The 20,494-nt window shown below is 44.7% G+C and overlaps 1 protein-coding gene across 8 annotated transcripts in view; it reads left to right on the plus strand.

The window, feature by feature from the left end:
* The window catches only part of TRIOBP (TRIO and F-actin binding protein), a 63,184-nt gene that overhangs the window by 30,348 nt on the left and 12,342 nt on the right, over nucleotides 1–20,494 (plus strand). For 6 of the 8 annotated variants that reach the window (XM_077339478.1, XM_077339477.1, XM_077339474.1 and 3 more), the window contains 5 exons: nucleotides 14,695–14,751; nucleotides 15,355–15,423; nucleotides 15,747–15,836; nucleotides 17,499–17,608; nucleotides 19,079–19,628. In XM_077339478.1, coding sequence (XP_077195593.1) covers nucleotides 14,695–14,751; nucleotides 15,355–15,423; nucleotides 15,747–15,836; nucleotides 17,499–17,608; nucleotides 19,079–19,628 — 876 coding nt within the window. Of the gene's footprint in view, nucleotides 1–11,970; nucleotides 12,267–14,694; nucleotides 14,752–15,354; nucleotides 15,424–15,746; nucleotides 15,837–17,498; nucleotides 17,609–19,078; nucleotides 19,629–20,494 lie in introns of those variants that run through there. The other 2 variants (XM_077339481.1, XM_077339479.1) reach the window with 2 other exon arrangements.

The raw sequence follows: 20,494 nt of genomic DNA on the forward strand, positions 1-20,494 counted from the left end.
GCACCGCCACATTCGGTGGACGTGAGTGACCCTGAGCTCTTTCGGGCGCTCTCGTCCAGGGCTTCCTACAGCTTCACAGCATCCTGCAGCCCTTCCTCTCCTTCCTGGAGGCACCACTCCTTTTCCTCTCTTCCCCTGGAGCTCAGACCAAGCTTGATCGCTGACTGAGATGAAGAGGAAGAAACCTGACATGCGAAATCTCTTGTCTCTAAGAGGTGGTATTTGCATTGAATCCCTTCTTTGTGCAGCAGTGGCATGAACGACAACCAAGTCTGCCCCTTCCTCTCTGTGTTTGTGTTTTGCATTTTCTTTGCTTTTGTTGGGTGGTGCTGGTGGAGGACTTTGGCTGATAGCCAAACCTTGCCGGAGAGTGCAGAAAGGGAGCTGTTTAATCTCTAGGAGTGTTGGATTCCATCTCATCAGAGACGCAAGACTGGCGTAGGTGAAGTCTTCCTCTCTGTGCCTGTACTGTTACGCTATTGGCATTCTTTCAGACGCTCTTCCAAATTGAGGAAAGTAGTCAGAAAGCTGTTCGTTTCTAAGTAGAGAAGAAGGGGGACTGTATTCCATGACTGTGTTCCCTTGACCAAAGGCTGATTGGCCTTAGGCTCTTAAATTGATACTCAGTGTGGCGTAGTAGTTATCATGTGGTTGGACTGGGCAGACCCAGGGTCAAAATCCCCACTGAACTGTGAAGCTAACTGGGCAACCTTGGGCCAGTGATAAGCCTCAACTATCTAATGGGGTTACTGTGAGGCACCATTAAGTAGCTCCATGGTAAGATGACAAGAAGAGCCTGTAGTCCACCACACTGCTTCACACGACTTGTCCTGGAGGGTCCTGAGCCACCAGTCAAAGAAGCTTTATCAGGTAGGCACACCAGAGATGTCCTTTTGGGTGGCAGCCCCAGCAAACAACCTCTCCAGGGAGGGAGGTGTACCTGATCCACTCACTTGTGAGGTTCAGGAGTCAGTGGCAAACACTTTAATTTAGGAGTGCATTTGGCTAATTTAGTTTTAGGTGATCGATGGACCTAGTTAAGATTTTGAATCATGGTCTTTTAGAGCTTTTAAAAATCATCTTACTTTTATAAGCTGCCTTCTGTTATGCAAAGTAGAAAGGCAGCAGATAATCATGGGCTGTCTCTCACCACTGGTATTCCAAAGTTGGCTGCCTCTGCGAATGGAGACTCCCTTCGGTCACCATAGCGAGTAACCGCGGTTGGACCTTCTCCTTCATGAATCTGTCTAAACCCCTTTTAAAGCTGTCTGTGCTCATCATGTCCTCCCCTGGCTATGAATTCCATTGTTTAACCACTCATTGCAGAAAGAAGCATTTCCTTTTGTCTTAACAATTGCACTGGGAGCCTCGGTGTTCTGGTATTATGGGTGAGGGAGGGAAATCTCCCTGTATGCGTGTTCTCCAGTGCATAATTTTATAGATCTCTATTGAGTTTCCTCTTAGCAATCTTTATTTCTCCTCTTAGCGGTCATTTTTTCTCTCTCCAGCTATTCCTCATACATAAGAAAGGTTCTTCAATGCCCATATCATCTTGGTTACTCTTCTTAGTGCTTTTCCCAGCTGTGCAGTATCCTTTAGAGATAGAGCAACCAGAACTGCGTGTAGTATTCCAAATGAGGCCACACAATAGCTTTATACCATGGCATTACAATATTGGCTATTTTATTTACATCTCTTGCCTAATAATTCTTTAGTGTGCAGTTTGACCTTTTTTCACGGCTGCTACACACTGTGTCAGCATTTGCTTTGGGCTTTTCACTATGGCCGCAAGATTCAGTGTCAGTCAATTCAGACCCCCATCACAGCATATATTCCATGCCTACAGTGAACCTCCTTGGCCACGTGGTTGTCCACTCACCCAATTTAGAGAGATCCTCCATTATTATTATTATTATTATTATTATTATTATTATTATTATTATTATTATTATCTTTCGATTTATTGCCCGCCACTCCCTTACGGCTCGTGGCGGGTTACAACATTTTAAAACCCCAATAAAATCCATTAAAATCCCTCAACAACAATTACAATATAACATTATCGGTTAGCAAGCTAACCTGGCAAGATAGGCTAATCAACCTCCCCCTCCTACTACAAGCAGGTGGAGAGGGGATACTGATGGTACTAATCCCCAATCTCAATCCCAGGTCCCGGGTCCCAAGTCCCCGGGGGGGGCATAGATGTTAGCCTCGGCCTCAACCGTAAACCTGGCGGAAGAGCTCCGTCTTGCAGGCCCTGCGGAATGATGGAAGATCTTGCAGGGCCCGCAGCTCTCCCGGGAGCTCATTCTACCAGGTAGGGGCCAGGACCGAAAAGGCCCTGGCCCTGGTCGAGGCCAGGCGTGCTTCCCTGGGGCCGGGAACGACCAGCAGATTTTCTCCCGCAGAACGTAAGTCTTCACAGTTTTCTATGGTTTTCACCAACCAAAGTACTTTGGTATTGTCTGCAAAGTTGGCTACGACTATACCTGTTCACCCCAATTCCAATTTTTTATGAACCAGCTAAATGACAGTGATCCCAATAGGGATCCTTGTTGGACCCCCAGCTTTCTTCCCTCTATTGCATGAACTGTTCAGCTAGTCCTGCAATCTATTTCCTGCTATCAACCAACTTTCAACCTATAACAGAACCCATCCTCTTGTCCCATGACTGCTAAGTGTGGTCAAGAACCTTTGGGTTGTGCCTTAGATAGAATCATAGAATACTAGAGTTGGAAGGGACCTCATGGGTCATCTAGTCCAACCCCCTGTACTACGCAGGACACTCACATCCCTATCACTCATCCACTGTAACCTGCCACCCCCTTGAGCCTTCACAGAATCAGCCTCTCCATCAGATGGCTATCCAGCCTCTGTTTAAAAATCTCCAAAGATGGAGAACCCACCACCTCCTGAGGAAGCCTGTTCCTCTGAGAAACCGCTCTGTCAGGAACTCCTTCCTGATGTTTAGACAGAATTTCTTTTGAATTATTTTCATCCCATTGATTCTGGTCCATCCCTCCGGGGCAAGAGATAACAACTCTGCTCCATCCTCCATATGGCACCCTTTTAAATACTTGAAGATGGTTATCAGATCCCCTCTCAGTCATCTCCTCTCAAAAAAAAAAAAAGCCTTTGTAAAATCCAAGTATGTGATGTCTACCGGGTCATGCTTATCCACCGGCTTGTTAACCTGCTCAGTGAATCAAGGTTGGTGAGGCAGGACGTCCCTTTGCAGGAGACATGCTAATGCAGCCTCCAAGTGGTTCCAGCCATCTGGAAGACAGGATTGAAATGCTATAAAGCTGGACTGATCATGAGGCCATGCCTTCTATACTAAACATATTATCTGTGTTTCCAAAACCACATTGTTCAGTGTCTTCCCCCAAAAAGGTAAGCACACAATACCTATGAAGCGTTTGCTAGCAGGGGCTCATGGGAATTGTAGTCCATTGACATCTGGAGGACCACAGGTTGACTACCCCTGGTTTAGAAGTTTACCATGTCCCTGCTACTAAGCTTGCTCCTCCTGCTTGTTTTCTGTACAGATGTTTAAAGTTAAGTACTTCTTAAACCCGAGTAAACTGAATATGCATCACACGGGTGGTCTGATTCCAGAATCAAGGAACTCTTCGATTTTTAGTTTGGAATAAGCTCCCTTGTGTTCTCTTAACACTTGGAGTGTGAATTCATTTAAGAAACAGCAGATGGTTGTTCCTTGTGAGATGGAAATGACATGCATTTCTGCAGGCTTGGGCAGATTCGTTCTTGGTTGCCTTCAGGACCAGGAGAGAGATTCTTTAATTGCCTTTCACGAGTGGTACTTCTTTTCTGCCCTGCCTTTATTAGGACTGAAGGTTGGAATTAACATGATCCTTCCCATGTGAGTTCACAGTCCCTAGGGTTGCTTTATCAGATGAGAAAGTTGAAGGGCTAGGATGGGAGAGGTAATTGAGGAAGATGCAAGTGGCAGCCTATCAGCCAGCTGTTTGCCCTATGCCCGTTCTCCACAGTATCCAGGAGACCCACGCTGTTGCCAAGATGCAAAGTTAGGGCTGTACTGCACTCTGCAACCATAGAAACGTACTCCTGGCTGTATGGGGCAAGGCCTTCTTTCCATGTCCAAGCCCAAGTAAATTTAAACGTGAGAAAGTTTTATTATCAAACCCACATGTGTGCTACTTTAGGTAGATGAAATGTTCTGTGTATATCTTCTGGTACCACTTAACACAAGCACCACCCCTGGTAAGGACTTCCATGTTATTATTCAGAAATAAATGAAGCGTATACTGAAAAGGGGATCAAAAATAAACATTTCTGTGATGTAATTAGGGAGGATTTTTATCTATTTACTTAGTCTGAAGGTTGTTTTTTTTTTTTACTGAGATGCAACTAAAACAATGCAGGAAGAACAGTATAATGCATGCAACCAACAATTGTTCCCTAGTGGCAGTGATTTGCTGTAGTCAGCTTCATGATATTGAACCTTTCAAGACTGTGTGAAATATAGCTGCAAACCTTCACCTGCTTTGGAGTATTATGAGATGTTCCTTCAACTAAGCATGCACAGAAGAAGGCTGTGAGTATCCATAGTTATCTGTAGAGAGATTTTGCTATTCTGAATGCACGTATTATATTTATGTTGAGGCCTACCTCAGTGAATAAAATATGGCCTTGGAAATGGGAACACATTTCTTTCTCTGACCAAAGCTGGTGTTTGAAAGCTCCAAAGCTTTTTCTGAGCTGTCAGTTGGAGTTTCATGGATTTCATAAAATGGAAGCTTTGTATGAAGAATAGCCAGCAGTTTTCTTCCACGTTAGCTTGAATATTCACACAGGCAGTTGACATTTTTATCATCAAAGTCTAAGGATGATGCTAGGTTTAATAATCCAGACAACTCATGGATCTAGTAGGCTTGTTGTTGTTGTTGTTATTTGGTGTAGTGGTTAGGAGTGCGGACTTCTAATCTGGCATGCCGGGTTCGATTCTGCACTCCCCCACATGCAGCCGGCTGGGTGACCTTGGACTCACCATGGCACTGATAAAGCTGTTCTGACCGAGCAGTGATATTAGGGCTCTCTCAGCCTCACCCACCTCACAGGTCATCTGTTGTGGGGAGAGGAAAGGGAAGGCGATTGTAAGCCGCCTTGAGACTCCTTCGGGTAGAGAAAAAGCGGCATATAAGAACCAATTCTTCTTCTTCCTCTCCTATTTTGCAGCAGTGTGAATTGTTCAGGTAAAATACGTCTTTAAAATACAGCCTGGAGAAAACATATTTGGCTCATCCTGATATGGGGGTGGGGAATTACAACTGAAAAATTCCATAAGGATTTCCAATTTTTCTACTACAACAAATGGTGGAAATGATGGGGAGGGGTGGGAATTGTGTGCCGCTTCTTCTGACCTTCATGTATCTGCTGTGCACTAATGCATAGAGGTTAATTTTCTGAGGTAAACTCTGCCTGCCCCTTGCGTTCTCTGCTAGAAGTTTTTTAAAGCCCTACTTTCCCAGCTTTCCGAGTAATCAAGGTATCTTGATCTAGGAATATATCAAATTTCAGCTTTCTGGGTAGTTCGGAAATATCTATTGTGGTCTGTTTCATTTCCCTACCCCACCCCCTTGAAGATATACAATACTTTGTTTTCAGAAAGCATTAGAACTTGGCATTACTTGTATTAAATGCACCAAATTTCATTCTACCGTGTCACTGGGACCATATGAGTTATTCTCTCTGGATTGGTTCTTCAAAGATTGCTAGAAAGGTTTTCCCCCCTGAAGCCAGACTCTTTACATTCCAAAATGTTGCAGTGTACCAACTCTGGCACTCAGGTCACTTTAAAGGTCCAGGAGTTGGAAACATTGAGACTTTTAAAAGAAGTGGAGAAATATCTGCCTTCCTGCTGCCTTTCACTTAACTCCCCTGGTGATGGTTGTGCCTGTGCTCCTTTCTTATATGGCCCCTTATCAGTTTTTGAATTCGATAATTTAATCTCCATCTAATTTACAGAGTGGCGGCCTCTGGAAGTATATTTTCAATGGTGGGTTCCAAATCGGGTACTTTTATATTAGAAAGACTAATTGGGGCAGCACCAAACAGTAAATTACCACCATGTTTATATAAAATTTTATGCCAATAAAAGGTTACTGACTGATATAAATTAAATGTATACAATTTTAAAAAATTACATTAGACACTTTTAAACTAAATGCTTATTCTAACAATTAAAAAAAAATTTTTTCTGGATTTTTCTTTGCCACCCAGCAAGCCCTTTGATTTTATGCATGAGTGCATTTCTCCTAACAATCTGACCACTGAGGAAGATCCTTCGGGGACTAAACACGTTTGGTCCATTCTATATTGGCTTTTCCATGTATAGTTAGAAATGTGATGTTTTTAAATTATGATGATTATGTAATCCAGAGATTTATTTAAAATGTTGAACTAGTACACTTTATGTAATAAATATTTGCAGTTTTAAAAAATATATAGTTTTGAAGCTCAACCTTTGGGTTCCTAACTTTTCTGGTTAGGTTGGGTTTTGGTTTCCCTTATCAAAGCCAACCGTAGTAGTTTGGTTTTGCAGACACTAATTTGATATCCGCAGGTGGCTCTCGATCACAGGAAGACAATACGTTTCTGTCTTTGCTTGAGTCGGGGAGATGGCCTTGACAGATAAAAGCCTTGAATCATTGAGTTGGCCTTGACAACCTTTGAGAGGGTGACAGTTTTGGAAGACATCAGTTGTATAGGCTTGAGGTTGGGGGTCTTGACTGATAATCCCATATCCAAGGATTCTGGGAGTGACCAGAATCTTGAGCAAGATAATGTTATCCTACTGTGGCCCTCCAGATGTCCATGGACTACAATTCCCAAGAGATAGGAATTGTAGTCCATGGACATCTGGAGGGCTGCAGTTTGGCTACCCCTATCCTAGATCTTCAAGGCAGTTGTGTTTTGATTATGCTGGTCAAACTTGAACACTAAAAATTAAAACAGTAAGGGTTAAAATATAAACTAGGAACAACATGTTATATTTGGTTTCTCTTTGTAATCAATACTGCTGCCTTCTTGCCTCATCACTGCCTGTCCTGTAACCTTTTTAATAAAGTACGGATTTGTTTTTCCATAAACTGGATGCTAAGTACTGTTTGTTTTGAGGGGGGAGGATTGAGACGAGCTGGCCAGTGGTACGATGGGATTTGTGAATCCTAAATCTTTTTCAGAGGAGGAACATCCCAGTACATTTGATCGGGGCCTCCTTTGCACCCATATCTGGGGTATGGAGAGAACCTGTTCAGGGCATGGAGGAACCTGTTGTAAATACCAGTGAGGTTTAAAAGAAGGATGTAGTTTGCCTGGAAGCAGTTCACTTCTGCTGAGGTGGCAAAGTACTTTGTCCTTCATGATGCAGCTGTGCAGTGACCATGTGTGGCGTTACTCATCAGTACGGTTTGAGGGCAACTTTTCGGAGGGGGGGGGTTCTACTTCCATACCTATCAGCTCCTTGATTATGAATGAATGGTAGATCCTTTCATAGATCCAGCCAGTCATTTGATCATTAATATAGTATTGTATTTTACAAAGTCTTTCAGTAATATTGATATTCACTTTCAGAACAGTCCTTTGAAGCAGAACATTATTTCCAGCCTTGTTGAGGGGAGGCATTGAGTTTTTGTGAAAGTCTGGAAAATGAGATCACGGAGCTAGTGGAGGCTTGAGCCTTGGGTCTTCTATCATGTGCAACTCCCCATTCTTGCAGATATCCTCTTTGAACTCTTGAGCGACAGGGAGAACTCCTGTGCTTGCTTGGGCTTTTGCTCACTGAAGGTTTGCTGGTTCAACAATTCTTGATTTGCTTGTGAAAGATCTATCCTCTTTCCAGTTTATGGAGAATAAAGAATTTGCTTTATTTTGATTCTTACACCAGCCCTGTGAAGTAGGCATTAACAGTTTGTCTTCTACCTTTCCAAGGTGAGTTTCAAATATTTAAAACAAAGCAGTATTTTGTATAATATGGAGAACTTTATATAAAAGTAGCAGCTGGTTAGAAATGACTAACCAAGATAAAAGAATTTTTTTAAGGAGCCAGAAGTTCCAGAGGCAATTAAAACAAGTGCTGATTTGCAAGTAGTGTTAGCAGTGGTAACAAAAGGAAGGTGCGCTCCAAGAGTTTTTTTCAGAACACAATGAAAGGCCAAAAGGTATGAGGCCAGTCGGACGTTTTGGGGGGAGGACTTTCCAGAATCACAATGCTATTACTGAGAACTCACGTTTCCGTGTAATTGCCATATTTCTATCAGTTACACTAATATGCTCCAACTACAAAGTGCTGTTTTCATGTGTTCCTTGGCCAATTCAGGACTGTGTGGCTTTCTTTCTTCCCCTATTTCCCAGCTTTTTCTGTGCTTCTCCTGCTCTGCCTCTGAAGAAATATCCCAGAACCAGGTAACTTTTGTAGGTCAAGGGTCTGAATGTGTAGCCCACCATAGTTGGCTCACTTCCCTAGCATGTAAGGTATCTGTCCTCCCATCAGGAGATTATACTGAATAAAAGGAAACTGTAGTTGTAGTTACGGAGCAGTGGGCTCAGAGTAATAATGTTTGCTCTCTTTGTTCCTCCTCTACCCTTTTTGTGCCATCCCAAGCAATTCCTTTCCTTCTTTGGTGTTTACATTCTTCGCATACTTGCCGACTATTATCATGTCCTCCTGTAGTTCTGATTTTGCCCAGCTAAGCACATTCAGTTCTTGTTCATTTCATCTTGCAACTGGTTCTCCCACTGGCAGTGTGTGTATGTGGTGGTGGGGGGGATGTTTTTCCATTCACATTGCATGGTGCCCTAAGATAAAATGCAACACTTGGTAATTAAACTGGAGTTGAGTTGTCTATCCTTCAAAACTCATGAAATGTGAAATTTAAAATGGCATTTCTTCTGGCTCAGGACTATTAAATCACCAACCTTTAATGTGGTGTTTCTTTACGTTTTACAACACCTCCTTTTTCTAAGTTCATACAGAAAATCTCAATTGTGGCTTCCCTTGTGTTCACTGTACTCTATATTTTGGATTGCAGTGCCTGAAGTAATAGGGCAGCTCCTGCTTCAGCTGAACTACCGGTTTGTATGAGCTGCAGAAAACCCCGGGCTCCTGTAATTTGGGGGCGTGACGGCTTTTTTCTTGATGAATGGCATGGAAAACCATGACTCCTCAAGGTTAATGACAAGATGGCATCAACTTCAGCCCGCTATGTACCTTGAAAGGGGCTGAGGTACCAAAGAACTGCTGGAAAACTGATGCTGGCCTGTTACCCTATCCCTGGCATCCAGTTATTATTCCAGAGCAGGATTCCTCTGTATGTCCACAGGCAATGTGAATGACTCCTAAGGCCTCCCTTACCAGACTGTATTAAGTCACCTTATGCATTGTGGCTCTAGTTTGAGCTCTTCCTCACAGCTCTGGCCTTGTTTATGAACACAAACACAGACGGATCATTGGTCTGTCAAGGCTGCTATAGTCTGCTCTGATTAACAGTGGCTCTCTAGATAGAAGCGCCAATTCTGGGTTGGAAAATTCTGGAGATTAGGGAGCAGAATCTGGGGAGAGACCTGAGTGGGGTGTGATGCCATGCAGTCCACCCCCCCCCCCCAAGCAGCCATTTTCTCCAGGGGAACTGACCTATGGAGATAATTTTCATTCTGGGAGATCAGGCCTCCCTTGGAGGTTAGCAGCCTCCAGGGTCTTAGATCAGTCTTTTACAGCATGTTCTACTTTATCCTTTTAATTGGAAGTGAAAGAGATTGAGCCTGGAACCTTCCTTACGTTAAGCAGTTGTACTAATGCAGGACTACAGCCCCTCATATTATGGGTCTTCAGGAGGGCTCTAAATACTACCCCCCCCCCGCCTGCGCACTTCCCTCAGAGACAGGAAAAGAAATCCAATCCATTCATAACATTTTTAAGCCTTAGAACTCTTACCATCACCCCCCCCCCCCAAGCTATGTATGGTGTTATATGGAAGATCCAGCCCTCATCATATGCATCCTTCTGTACTTCTTAATCTGGTGTCCCTTTCAAACATGACTTAATTTTTCCACTGCGAAAAAAAACAACAGTACTGTGCTTCTTATTAGATAAATTTCTTCCTCATCATCACTTTGATATTTATCATGACTTTCTTCCATGGTATCTTGCTTCTAATCTGCATGGCATCCTGGTTTATTTGGGTTTGAAATGCCATGGAAACAGTGCAACGTTTTGTCTGCAAGATACAAATATATTACACATGCCACATTCCTTTGGCCCCTTCTGAAATCTGGGTGTAACTGGCTAGAGTTATCCATTACACTGCTTTGCTGTTTGTTGCTCAGCCCTCTATGTACCTAGAGATTTTCTTGAAAACTCCTCCAGGCATTTTCTGGGACGTGGACATTAGAGGCTTCTAGAAAAACAGAATTGAAAAGAGTACAATGCTTGATCAGTGATGCTTGGGTACTTCTGGTGTGCTAAGCATGCTCTGCTTAAACACACCCTGTTTGGGGAATTCTAAAAAGTTTTCATTCTTTTAAATATAGTAAAGCCAATTAGAAGCTGTCTAGAGATGTTCCAGACTTGGTGGCTTGGTGTGGAGCACTCTTTACTTCATTAGCTTAATTCAGAATCACTAAGAGATCTTGGGGTGTGAACAGTGACCATGGAGAATGTATAGTTAGTTAGTTGCAGCTCTAATTAGTTGTAAACAGTTATCCAGTTGTCCCTGTTGATCTTTTCCTATTGTGGAAGCCCACTATCTTGTTCTATTCTACCTTTTAAAAATTATTCCAAATAGAAGCATTAGACCAGGGGTAGTCAAACTGCAGCCCTCCAGATGTCCATGGACTACGATTCCCATGAGCCCCTGTCAGCATGGAATTGTAGTCCATGAATATCTGGAGGGCCACAATTTGACTACCCCTGCATTAGACCCCTAAATTAAGATCTGACAGTGTTTTTTCAGGCCTGAGTAAAGAGATTCTGCCTCTTCTGTCGCCTTTTGCTTCCAACAAATGTTCAGCATCCATGCTAGCGCTAACGTTTAGGTGGTGGGTATGTCCAGTTTAGCCCTGTTGTCAGAATGTACTCCTTTGGCTTTGGTTACTTTGAATTCTCGTCTTGGCTGAATGGAGTGAGACCTTCAATTTAATTTGAGAGTTTGCTTTACGATAGGAAGTTTGTAGCACACCGTACGAAGATGGGGAGAGTTGAGTGCTCACAGCACAGTTCTAAGTTTCACGTCTGAATGCCTGCTTTAACCTGTTTTTGAGGCAGCCACGACACAGCAATATCTCAAATGAAGTAATGAAGTATTTTAGTGTCTTCTGAACCCTTGTATCTAGGCTGGTAGCTCTTTCTAGCCCCATTTTAATGTACCTCAAGAACAGGGTGCTATGAAATACATGATGATACAACAGACAAATTAGTCTCCCCCCCCCCCCCAATACAGACAGAGACTTGTTTCATAGTTTTCCCCTCAGTTTTAATGGCTGCTTGTTTCTGCAACCTCCCCCCCCTTCTCTGCCTGCTTTTGGACCCTGGGATTTCATTGCCTCTGTAATGGAAATCAAAATTTCTTGCACAGATACGTTTGCATGGAGGAGGAGAGATGGTGTTTGGAGAAGGAGAGAAAGTGAGGAAAAACAAACTGAGTGGACAGCCTTTTTGCATGACCCTTATCTTCCCATTTCCCTCTCCCCCCCCCCCTTCTCCCAACCTTTGGCAGTGCTGGAGGTGAGGAGAGAGGAAGCCTGGGTCACCTAGCTCTAGTTTCCATGTGGGTTTTCTTTCCTCCCCCTTCCTGTTGACATCCAGTCCCTGCAATCGGATAGCCCAACCACGTCGCCCTGCAATAGGCTGGGTCTTCGCAGCTGTAACAACAGGTGGCCCTTCCCTTTATCCAATCAGGTTGTAACGTTTGGGGCGGGCCAGGACTTCTGCTCTACAGTCTGCTGTAACCTTGGGTGTAACCCAAGAGCTGAGCCCTAGGAGATGAAAGGAAGGGAAAGTTTCACATAGCCAGGCTGCGTGGGAGCTGGGTGTACGGAACTACCTGGCCCCTGGTGGGTACTTTTTTTGGAAGCTGGGGGGGGAGGGGGGGAGAGACGGGTACTGAAGACTCATCCAGCTGTAGAGGAGCTCCCTCTGCTCCCCTGCTCTTGACTGGAATATGTGGCATCTGACCCCACTGGAGAGATTTCTCATGAATGGACATCTTGATCCCGACGGCGCTCCGGTACAGACATGGTTTTGCTTTCTATTTCTCTCCTGTAGTGTTAAGTCAGGTGTTGTGGTGGAGGGGAGAGGCGCTGGGGATTGGAACAGCACTGATCCAGAATGACTCTGCCATGTAAGCCAATCCTTCCCCTTGTTCTCTGTAGAGGTTTCCGGGTAAACAGTTCTTCTGGGAAGTAATGCTGCTTCTCTGCTGCAGTCCAGTAGGAGGTGAACTTCCTTCCGGACTGCAGCATCGCCAGGAATTTTAGGGCTTCGTTTACAGAACGTCATTCATAACTGCGTGTCCAGTCCATATGAGGCACTGATCTTTTTAAACTACAAGCTTAAACTAAGAAGCTTCTGCCTGTGGCAGGGAGGGAAGTCAAAAGTGTAAAAAAAAAGGAATCCAGTTCTGGGATGGGGAGTAGAGGTAGCCTTGCTGTTGGCGTTAAAAGTGTTCAGCACTAAGACATAGAAAGACAAAAAAGTGGCAGATTTGTGTGTATAGAGAAAGTGGGGAAATGGAACTTGAAAGGATGCACCTGCCTTCTTGCTTATGAGGGACAGCAGTCAGAAAATGCTTTTGGTCCGTTTTCTTCCTTACTTTCTCCATGTCACATAAAATGTCAGTGTATATTTCATTGCTTTCGGGGGACGGGGGGAGGCTTTTCCTTCTCTAGAGGCTGGAAGGTGGAAGATTCAGCCGTGCTTTACTTGTACTCTTGCTTCACCACGTCAGCTGTTCTGTGGTTTCCAGTTATGAATTGGGAGGCAAAACTGGTTGGGGTGCAGCTATATCAAGTGAACGTGTGTGGCATTACCCCTTTGGGTGATTTAGCATGGTATCCACCCCGTTCAAGTTGACGCACAGGTGTTGTGCCGGGGGTGAGTGGGGGAGCCGAGGTGCATATGTGACTAGTGGAGTTCCTTGCTTTTTAAAGAAGAATTCTTCTCAGTCCCATAGCTGTGAGCAAGGGATTTTAATATATTTGCTTATCGCTCCATGGACACGAAACTTAACACCTGTTTTGCTTGTTCCTTGTAATTGGAGTTAAGTGTTGATAAATACACCTTTTAAGAAGTGCAGTGGAAAGTATTGTGTTAACATATTTATTTTTCAAGTGCTGGGAGAACAAGGGAGATGAATCTTCAGTTCAGTGGTGCCAAGTTGTGCCAGTCTCAACGGAGACTGTTCTTGCTCTCTTTGGGATGCTTCTTAACATCTCTAACAATCTAAATTTATCCGCTCAATTCACTTGTCCCTGGCTTTTTGCTTACAGAAAGAACTGTCTGTCATCTAACCAAACCAGAAATCTTTCTAGCTCACTGTTACAAATACTTAGTTGCAAGACATGAGTCTAGAGGGGGGACTAGAACTTGGAATGTATGCCTGTGTTTAAATTTCTCTGTGTACAGATTTACCAAGTAGCCTTGGGCAGATTTCTAATCTCTCTCAACACCATCTCTAGATCAGGGTAGGTTTGTTGACAGTCTTCAGCTCAACACCCTGCAGAGGAGTGTATTAAAGGGCATGCACAAAATGGAATCCTGGAGTAGAGTGGCTGTGCAGATATCTTTTCTCCGTGCCTTGGGCAGGCTTCCTTGGTGTTATGGCCAAGGCTTTGTTTTTAAAACCCTTGCCTTTCTAACTGGTAGCAGTGCTGACTGTTAGGGCCTGCTCATTTAGTGAACTTGTGGTCCAATAAAATGCTAGTACTAAAAACCAGTGACATTAAAAAAAGAGAGAGAGTTACCAAAGCCGTATCAAGTAACAGCCAGCAGAAGTTGCTACTGTCTTCCCTGGAAGTTGCTGTGCCTTCCCTGTCCCCCCAAAAAAGGAGAGCCCAGGATACTAAGTTGTAATATTCTGGAGCTGTATTAAGTAGACCTAGTCAACGCTTCCCCATAGAACTCTTGAGAAGGAATACTAAGGGAGCAAGCTTGGGGGCACTGCTTCCCTAGGCCTCTCGTACTCAGCCAATCTGGTCTGGTGGCCAGTGTGTGCGTCTGAGCTCAGTGGGACCCAGGTTCAAATCCCTACCATGCCATAATGTCCTTTGGCCTTAACTGTCTCCACCTAACCTACCTTCCTCTTGGTACTTTTGTGAGGGTAACATGGAAGAGGGGAGAGCTGCCTCTGCTACCCTTTTGCTTTTTGTAGGAATGGTGAAATAAAAGTATGGTAAACAAGTATAGGAGCAGAGGGTAAGTTCAGTGCAGGAGTGTTGTCGATGGTGTGTGTCTCTCCTTTTTGCTGCTCTTGTTTTTCAGTTTGGGTAGACTTCATTTATGTTTGGATCTTGATAAGTTAAGCAAACTTGTCAAAGATGCTTTAGGCTGATCCTGTACTGAGCAGGGGGTTGGGCTAGATGGCCCCTTCCAGCTCTGTGATTCTTCTTCCAGCACCTTTTATTAAACTACTGTGTGATCTCTTTTCTCGCTTTCAGCCGGATCTTCTCAATTTCAAAAAGGGATGGATGTCCATACTGGATCAGCCCGGAGAGGTAAGGCTGAAGAGACTGGATAGGGATCTTCCTCCATCCCCCCTGTTGTCATTCCTTATAACCGTGGGCTTTCCCTCACCCCTTTTTTCAGCAACCCTTGTTGAAGAAGCAGGCCCAGGAGCTGCTTTTGAATTCCCTTTCTGGTCGATTGCGCTGCTTCTCACAGGCTGCTGCTCGTGCAATGTGGATGAAAATCTCTCTGGGTTTACAAATAAGAAAAGTACGCAGCAAAAGGAAGCTGTCTAGAGCAATCTCGGAATGCCCGTCAGAATGGAATGATGAGATGGATGCATAGCTGAAATCTTGGGGAAGGATTCCTTCATAAGAATAGAATGCTTATTAACAATGGCGTTTTTTATTTTTGCCTAGCATGCTTTTGTGTATTCTGCAGTCTCTGTTGCATGCTTCCTGACTGTGTCTCGCTAAATAAACACAGGGAGGGAGATGCTTCTTGAGGAAGACTGGGTAGACAGCTAAGAGGCTGAGATTTGGGCACGAGCATGAAAGGTCAGCCAGGGCTGTGCTTTTCCATGGTCCCTTTAATCTAGCTCTTCCCTCTTGTCTTGCCCTTCCCGGTCCCCTCCCCGATGGTCCTGTCTGCAGTGGAAGAAGCACTGGTTTGTGCTGACAGACTCAAGCCTGAAATATTACAGGGACTCCAATGCTGAGGAGGTAAGAAGGCATCTTGACCCTCGTGTCCTTCCCTACGTTGGGCCAGTCTGGGCCAAAGTTCAAAGTACTCATGGGGGAAGAACTTTATGTATTACTTTTGCTTTCTTCAGAACACAAGAGGAAGCTGGAGACCGTGGAAGCCACACCTCTTGGGGATCATCTCTGTATTAATGAAGGAGGGTTGATAGAGGGTTTCTTAATGTCAGGCCTACCGCCCTCGGGGGAGATGGTCCAAGAAATAGAAGGAGGCAGATTTCCAAAGAGGCTATAATTGTGCTGTGGTAGGTGTCTGGCTTAAGTTGATGGTCTGGAGGTCCTTTCAGGCAGATGATCTGGATGGAGAGATTGACCTTCGCTCCTGCACCGACGTGACGGAATATGCAGTGCAGCGGAACTATGGCTTCCAGATACACGTGAGTATACTACCAAAACAGCTGTGTGGCCTGGGATGCTTAGCGCGATAAATCTAACTGACCAAGTATTGCTACCCTGTAAGCGGCGTTTCCAAGCAAGGAGGTAAAATAAATCTGCATGCCTCAGCACATTTTCAAACGTAGCAGTGGAATATATGCAAATGTGTGGTTGAATATATTTGAATGGGGTAGATCTGTAGACTTCACATGGGAAGATGTGGATACTCTTTCACAGCATAAATTTGTCTATACAGTTCTTGGTCTACAAAAGAAAATTTCATTCTACAAGCCTATAGAACTCAGTACATTTATTGTTTGTGGCGTCGGCCATTGATGTTCATTTTGTTCACTCAGTGAGTTAACAGCTCACTTTTGCTGAGCTGCAAGGCGAAGAGGAGGCAGAAGGGAAGGTATATATCTGTAAAACATAGGTGCAGTTTACAGGTAGAAAGCAAAGTTCAGTAGAGAAATAGATTAAATTGGTTCCAGGAGATCTTGAGTCAGATTTTTCAGGCTTGTTCAGTATCTTGTTCTCAGCTTGGTGTAGTGGTTAGGAGTGCAGACTTCTAATCTGGCATGCCGGGTTTGATTCCGTGCTCCCCCACATACAGCCAGCTGGGTGACCTTGGGCTCCCCATGGCACTGATAAAACTGTTCTGACCGAGCAGCGATATCAGAGCTCTCTCAGCCTCACCCATCTCACTTGGGTGTCTGTTGTGGGGAGAGGAAAGGGAAGGTGACTGTAAGCCGCTTTGAGCCTCCTTTGGGTAGAGAAAAAGCGGCATATTAAGAACCCACTCTTCTGTCCCTCCTTTGAAGAATGAAAATAATGAAGAACTGTAAAAACTACACCACTAAAGATGTTTGGTCTGACTTCATGAAAGCCATTTTGTTAAGGAAAGAATGTATAAGACAGAGAAACCTGCTTGTTTTCCATTCCCTAGCCACATGGATTCCTAGGCACAAAAGCAGGCTGGACGTGGCTTTAGTAAAATAACGTCTGGGTTTGGGGCTTTTTATTGTAGTGCAGGGGTAAGTCAACCTGTGGTCCTCCAGATGTCCATGGACTACAATTCCCATGAGCCCCTGCCAGCATTTGCTGGCAGGGGCTCATGGGAATTGCAGTCCATGGACATCTGGAGGACCACAGGTTGACTTACCCCTGCTGTAGTGGAAGGGCCGAGCAACATGGCCACCATTTTGTCATGATTCTTTATTGCTAATAGAGCAAATTCTATGAAAGTCCTTTTAGGGATTATTTTTATTTCTGCTCAGCATAATTAATGTGAGCGGCTTCCTGTTCAGTCTTAATGCAGTTTACTTGGGTGTCAAGAATAGCTTAATGTTAGACAGAGCTTTTAGCTCATCGAGCCCAAGCTCTGATTTAACACAAGGTAATGCTTCTACCTGGTTTTTAGTGGAATTGTAACCACATCAAATAGGATTTTAATTCAAAATGTTGTCCTGTAGAGTCAAGCTAAACTTGTTTCTGCCTGTATGGAAGGAAGGCAGCTGTTTGCCCAGTATGCTTTGTATGTCTCTGTGGATTAAGCTCATTTATATTCCTTGTCAGACCTCTCTTCAAGAATTGGCTGTATTTTATTGCCCTTCTCTGAATGTAATAAGAGGATGGTTAAGCTGTGTTTGATGTTTCCCTTTCAGACTAAAGATGGCGTTTTCACATTGTCCGCAATGACATCAGGGATCCGACGGAACTGGATAGAGGCACTGAGGAAAAGTATACGTCCTGCCAGCGTTCCAGACGTCACAAAGTATGTGTCCTGGACATATCCTCCTGTTTCTCTGAACTTGCAGCCATTTCTCTTTCTGCCTCCCTCATAGTTCTTTGAAACATTTTTTTTTAGGCTTTGAATGGGACTACCACATTGGCCATTTGGAAATTCCATCTTTACTTTGGTCGCAAGCCATCTGAGTTACCATTCACTTTGTGGAGCTCTGCCATTATTATCTATAGCAGTTTGCGCTCGGGAACATGTACTGTGTCCGTTTTCAAACTAGTTAAACTGTTGGGCACAAAGGAGGGGCACTCCTTCAGTGATTGCCTCTTGATGTAACATGCAAAATTGGGGGTGTGGGGCAAAATTGGAGTATTTATTGTATAATGCATAGAAGGGCCTTTCATAGGCTCCCAAGGCAGCTAGCAAAACTTTGAGAGCCCCATTTTAAAGCAATGAAATTCAATGAAAACCAACAACATTTCAGAATGGGAAACAGGACAATAGAAACGCACTACATAATACAACAGGTGCTGCCCATGTGCCATAAGTGCAGGGTCTGTCTCCTCCAGTAGTTTTGGTTCCCGTCAGAATGGCCAGATCCTCCCTAGTGGGGTCTTTTGGCAACTGTATAGCTACCGGAATACCCATAGGATCTTATGTAGGGGTAGAACTGAAAATGATTGCTAATTCCACCATATTTTATGCATGAGTCAGACTAGGTTCAAGAAAAGAAACCTCTGCTAGAATTGCAGCACTTGTGGACTTGGCTCACAGTCTGGGCTTTCAGTAAGCCGAAAGACCAAAAGTCCATTGCTCAGGCTCAGGAGTGTCTATTTCCACCATCCTAGCTTTCCGGGTTGATGTACGTGTGGTGCAAATTGAGAGAAAATGAACTGTTAAAAAAGACTTTTGCAAAGTAAATGGTTTTGGGTGGCTAATACAAGCAAGCTAGACAGCAGGCCACAGAAGCCAGGATCACTTCTGACCTGATGGGAACATTCCTGTCTGATCCCAGATATAGGGATCTCTTTGTTCCTGAACATGGGCCCCACCATCTGAAAAGAAATTTAAATTGGGTGCTATCGAAACAGTATACCTTTCCTGGTTCTGGCCATTCTCGGTGGCAGAAATTAGGAATATGGAATATTCTAAACGGTATCATCCTGGATACTCCCCCACCCCATATCCCATAAAAGGGAGAAGAATGATCAAGAACATCTTGCTTTGGCCATCGGCCATCCCAGATGTCTTGGTGCAGAGCGGAACCCAAGTATGGGCCCACAATTCCAACACCGGAGTTTTTCCTACCTTCTTGAAATCGTTTATGTTGCATTGCTCTTGTATGGTGTAACAGGGCTGGGTTGTGCCTGGGTGTTTCCCAGGACTGCAAAGATCATGGGGTGTGACCATACCTTGGGCTTGATAGGATGCGAACGTGCTTTCACAATACTAGCCGGTGCTATTCCCACCTTTAATCTCTGTTTGGCTTCACTCTGATTCCAGGCTATCCGACTGCAATAAAGAAAACTCCTTCCGCAGCTATGGATCCCCGAAGAGCGCCTTCAGGTCAGAAGAGCAGCGGTCAGGCACAGGGACTGAAGTGATACCCAGGGGTGCCAGCAGAAAAGCAGATGGGCAGCGCCATGCTTTTGACTATGTCGAGCTGTCCCCCCTGCAACACGGGCCTTTAAATCAGGGCTCCCCGCAACGGACGAGAGGGAGCACAAGAGCCTCTGACGCCAAGCGCGAGGAGCTGGAGCGGGACCTGGCCCTTCGTTCGGAGGAAAGGCGGAAGTGGTTCGAGGCTCCTGCCAGCGGGCTTGTGCAGACGGATGGCTCTGCAGGGGATGCCTCTCACAAGGCAGGTGGCCAGGAGCCTCCGGGGGCCCCCCTTTCTGAGGCTCAGAGGAATCGGCTGAGTGAAGAGATTGAGAAGAAATGGCAGGAGCTGGAGCGCCTGCCCTTCAAAGAGTCCAAGCGAATCCCCCTGACAGCCCTGCTGAACCAGAGCAAAGGGAACCACGAAGACGCCAGCGAGGCCCTGGAGAAAGAGGTAGAGTTAGCAGTGAAGCTTATGGCTGCTTCTTCTCTCTTTCTGCCTTCAGGCAGAGGTGCCCGTGTTGCCCCTCTATAACTGGCAAAAGATAAGTTTGGAGTCTACCTGGATGTGATATATTGCCTTGTGGTGAAGAAGTTAAGCTGGGGTGCAAGGAGAGGCGGGTTCTGCGTTCCTTTGCTTTGTGTGTTGTGCTTTTAAGTTACACAACTCTGATAAGGCAGTCCGTAAACATCAGGGAGCTGGTCCTTCCCAGTCCAGTCGCATTCACAGGAGCAAATGATGCAAGAGACAAGGGTGTTTGTCTTCTGAAAGCAAGTCCCATACTCTTTGTTTATTCCTCACTTCCCACAACTTTGTTGCTCACCATGCAGAAACTGGTGTTACTTCCAAGGGAGGAATTGGAGAGCTGTCAGTTCTTGAACTGCATTTGGGACAGGAAATAAATTTGAGCAAAGTGGCTGTAAAAATGCCTTGTCTCCAACCCATCATGAAGTGCCACTGCTACAGAGAGTATTTTTGTTCACCATGTGTGACTATAATTCTTGAAGCAGGCAACTCCAAAGTGTAAATGATGAGTAAATTGTATAACTAAGGAGCTGAGTAATTGTGTGTTGAACTGCTGTCCACTTCTATTTAGTTTGTCCTCGTGGCCTTAGAAGCCCATATTCCCCTTCAAAAAACCCTGCTTTTTCCTATGAAGAAGAGCTGGTTTTCTATACCTGCTTTTCACTGCCCAAAGGAGTCTCAAAGCAGCTTACAATCACCTTCCCTTCCTCTCTGCTGTGAGGTAGGTGAGGCTGAGAGAGCTTCTGACAGGACTGCTCAGGCAGAACAGCACTAGCAGGGCCATGACGATCCCA

This window comes from Paroedura picta, chromosome 5, assembly GCF_049243985.1.
Source record: "Paroedura picta isolate Pp20150507F chromosome 5, Ppicta_v3.0, whole genome shotgun sequence".
Taxonomy (NCBI): Eukaryota; Metazoa; Chordata; class Lepidosauria; order Squamata; family Gekkonidae; genus Paroedura; species Paroedura picta.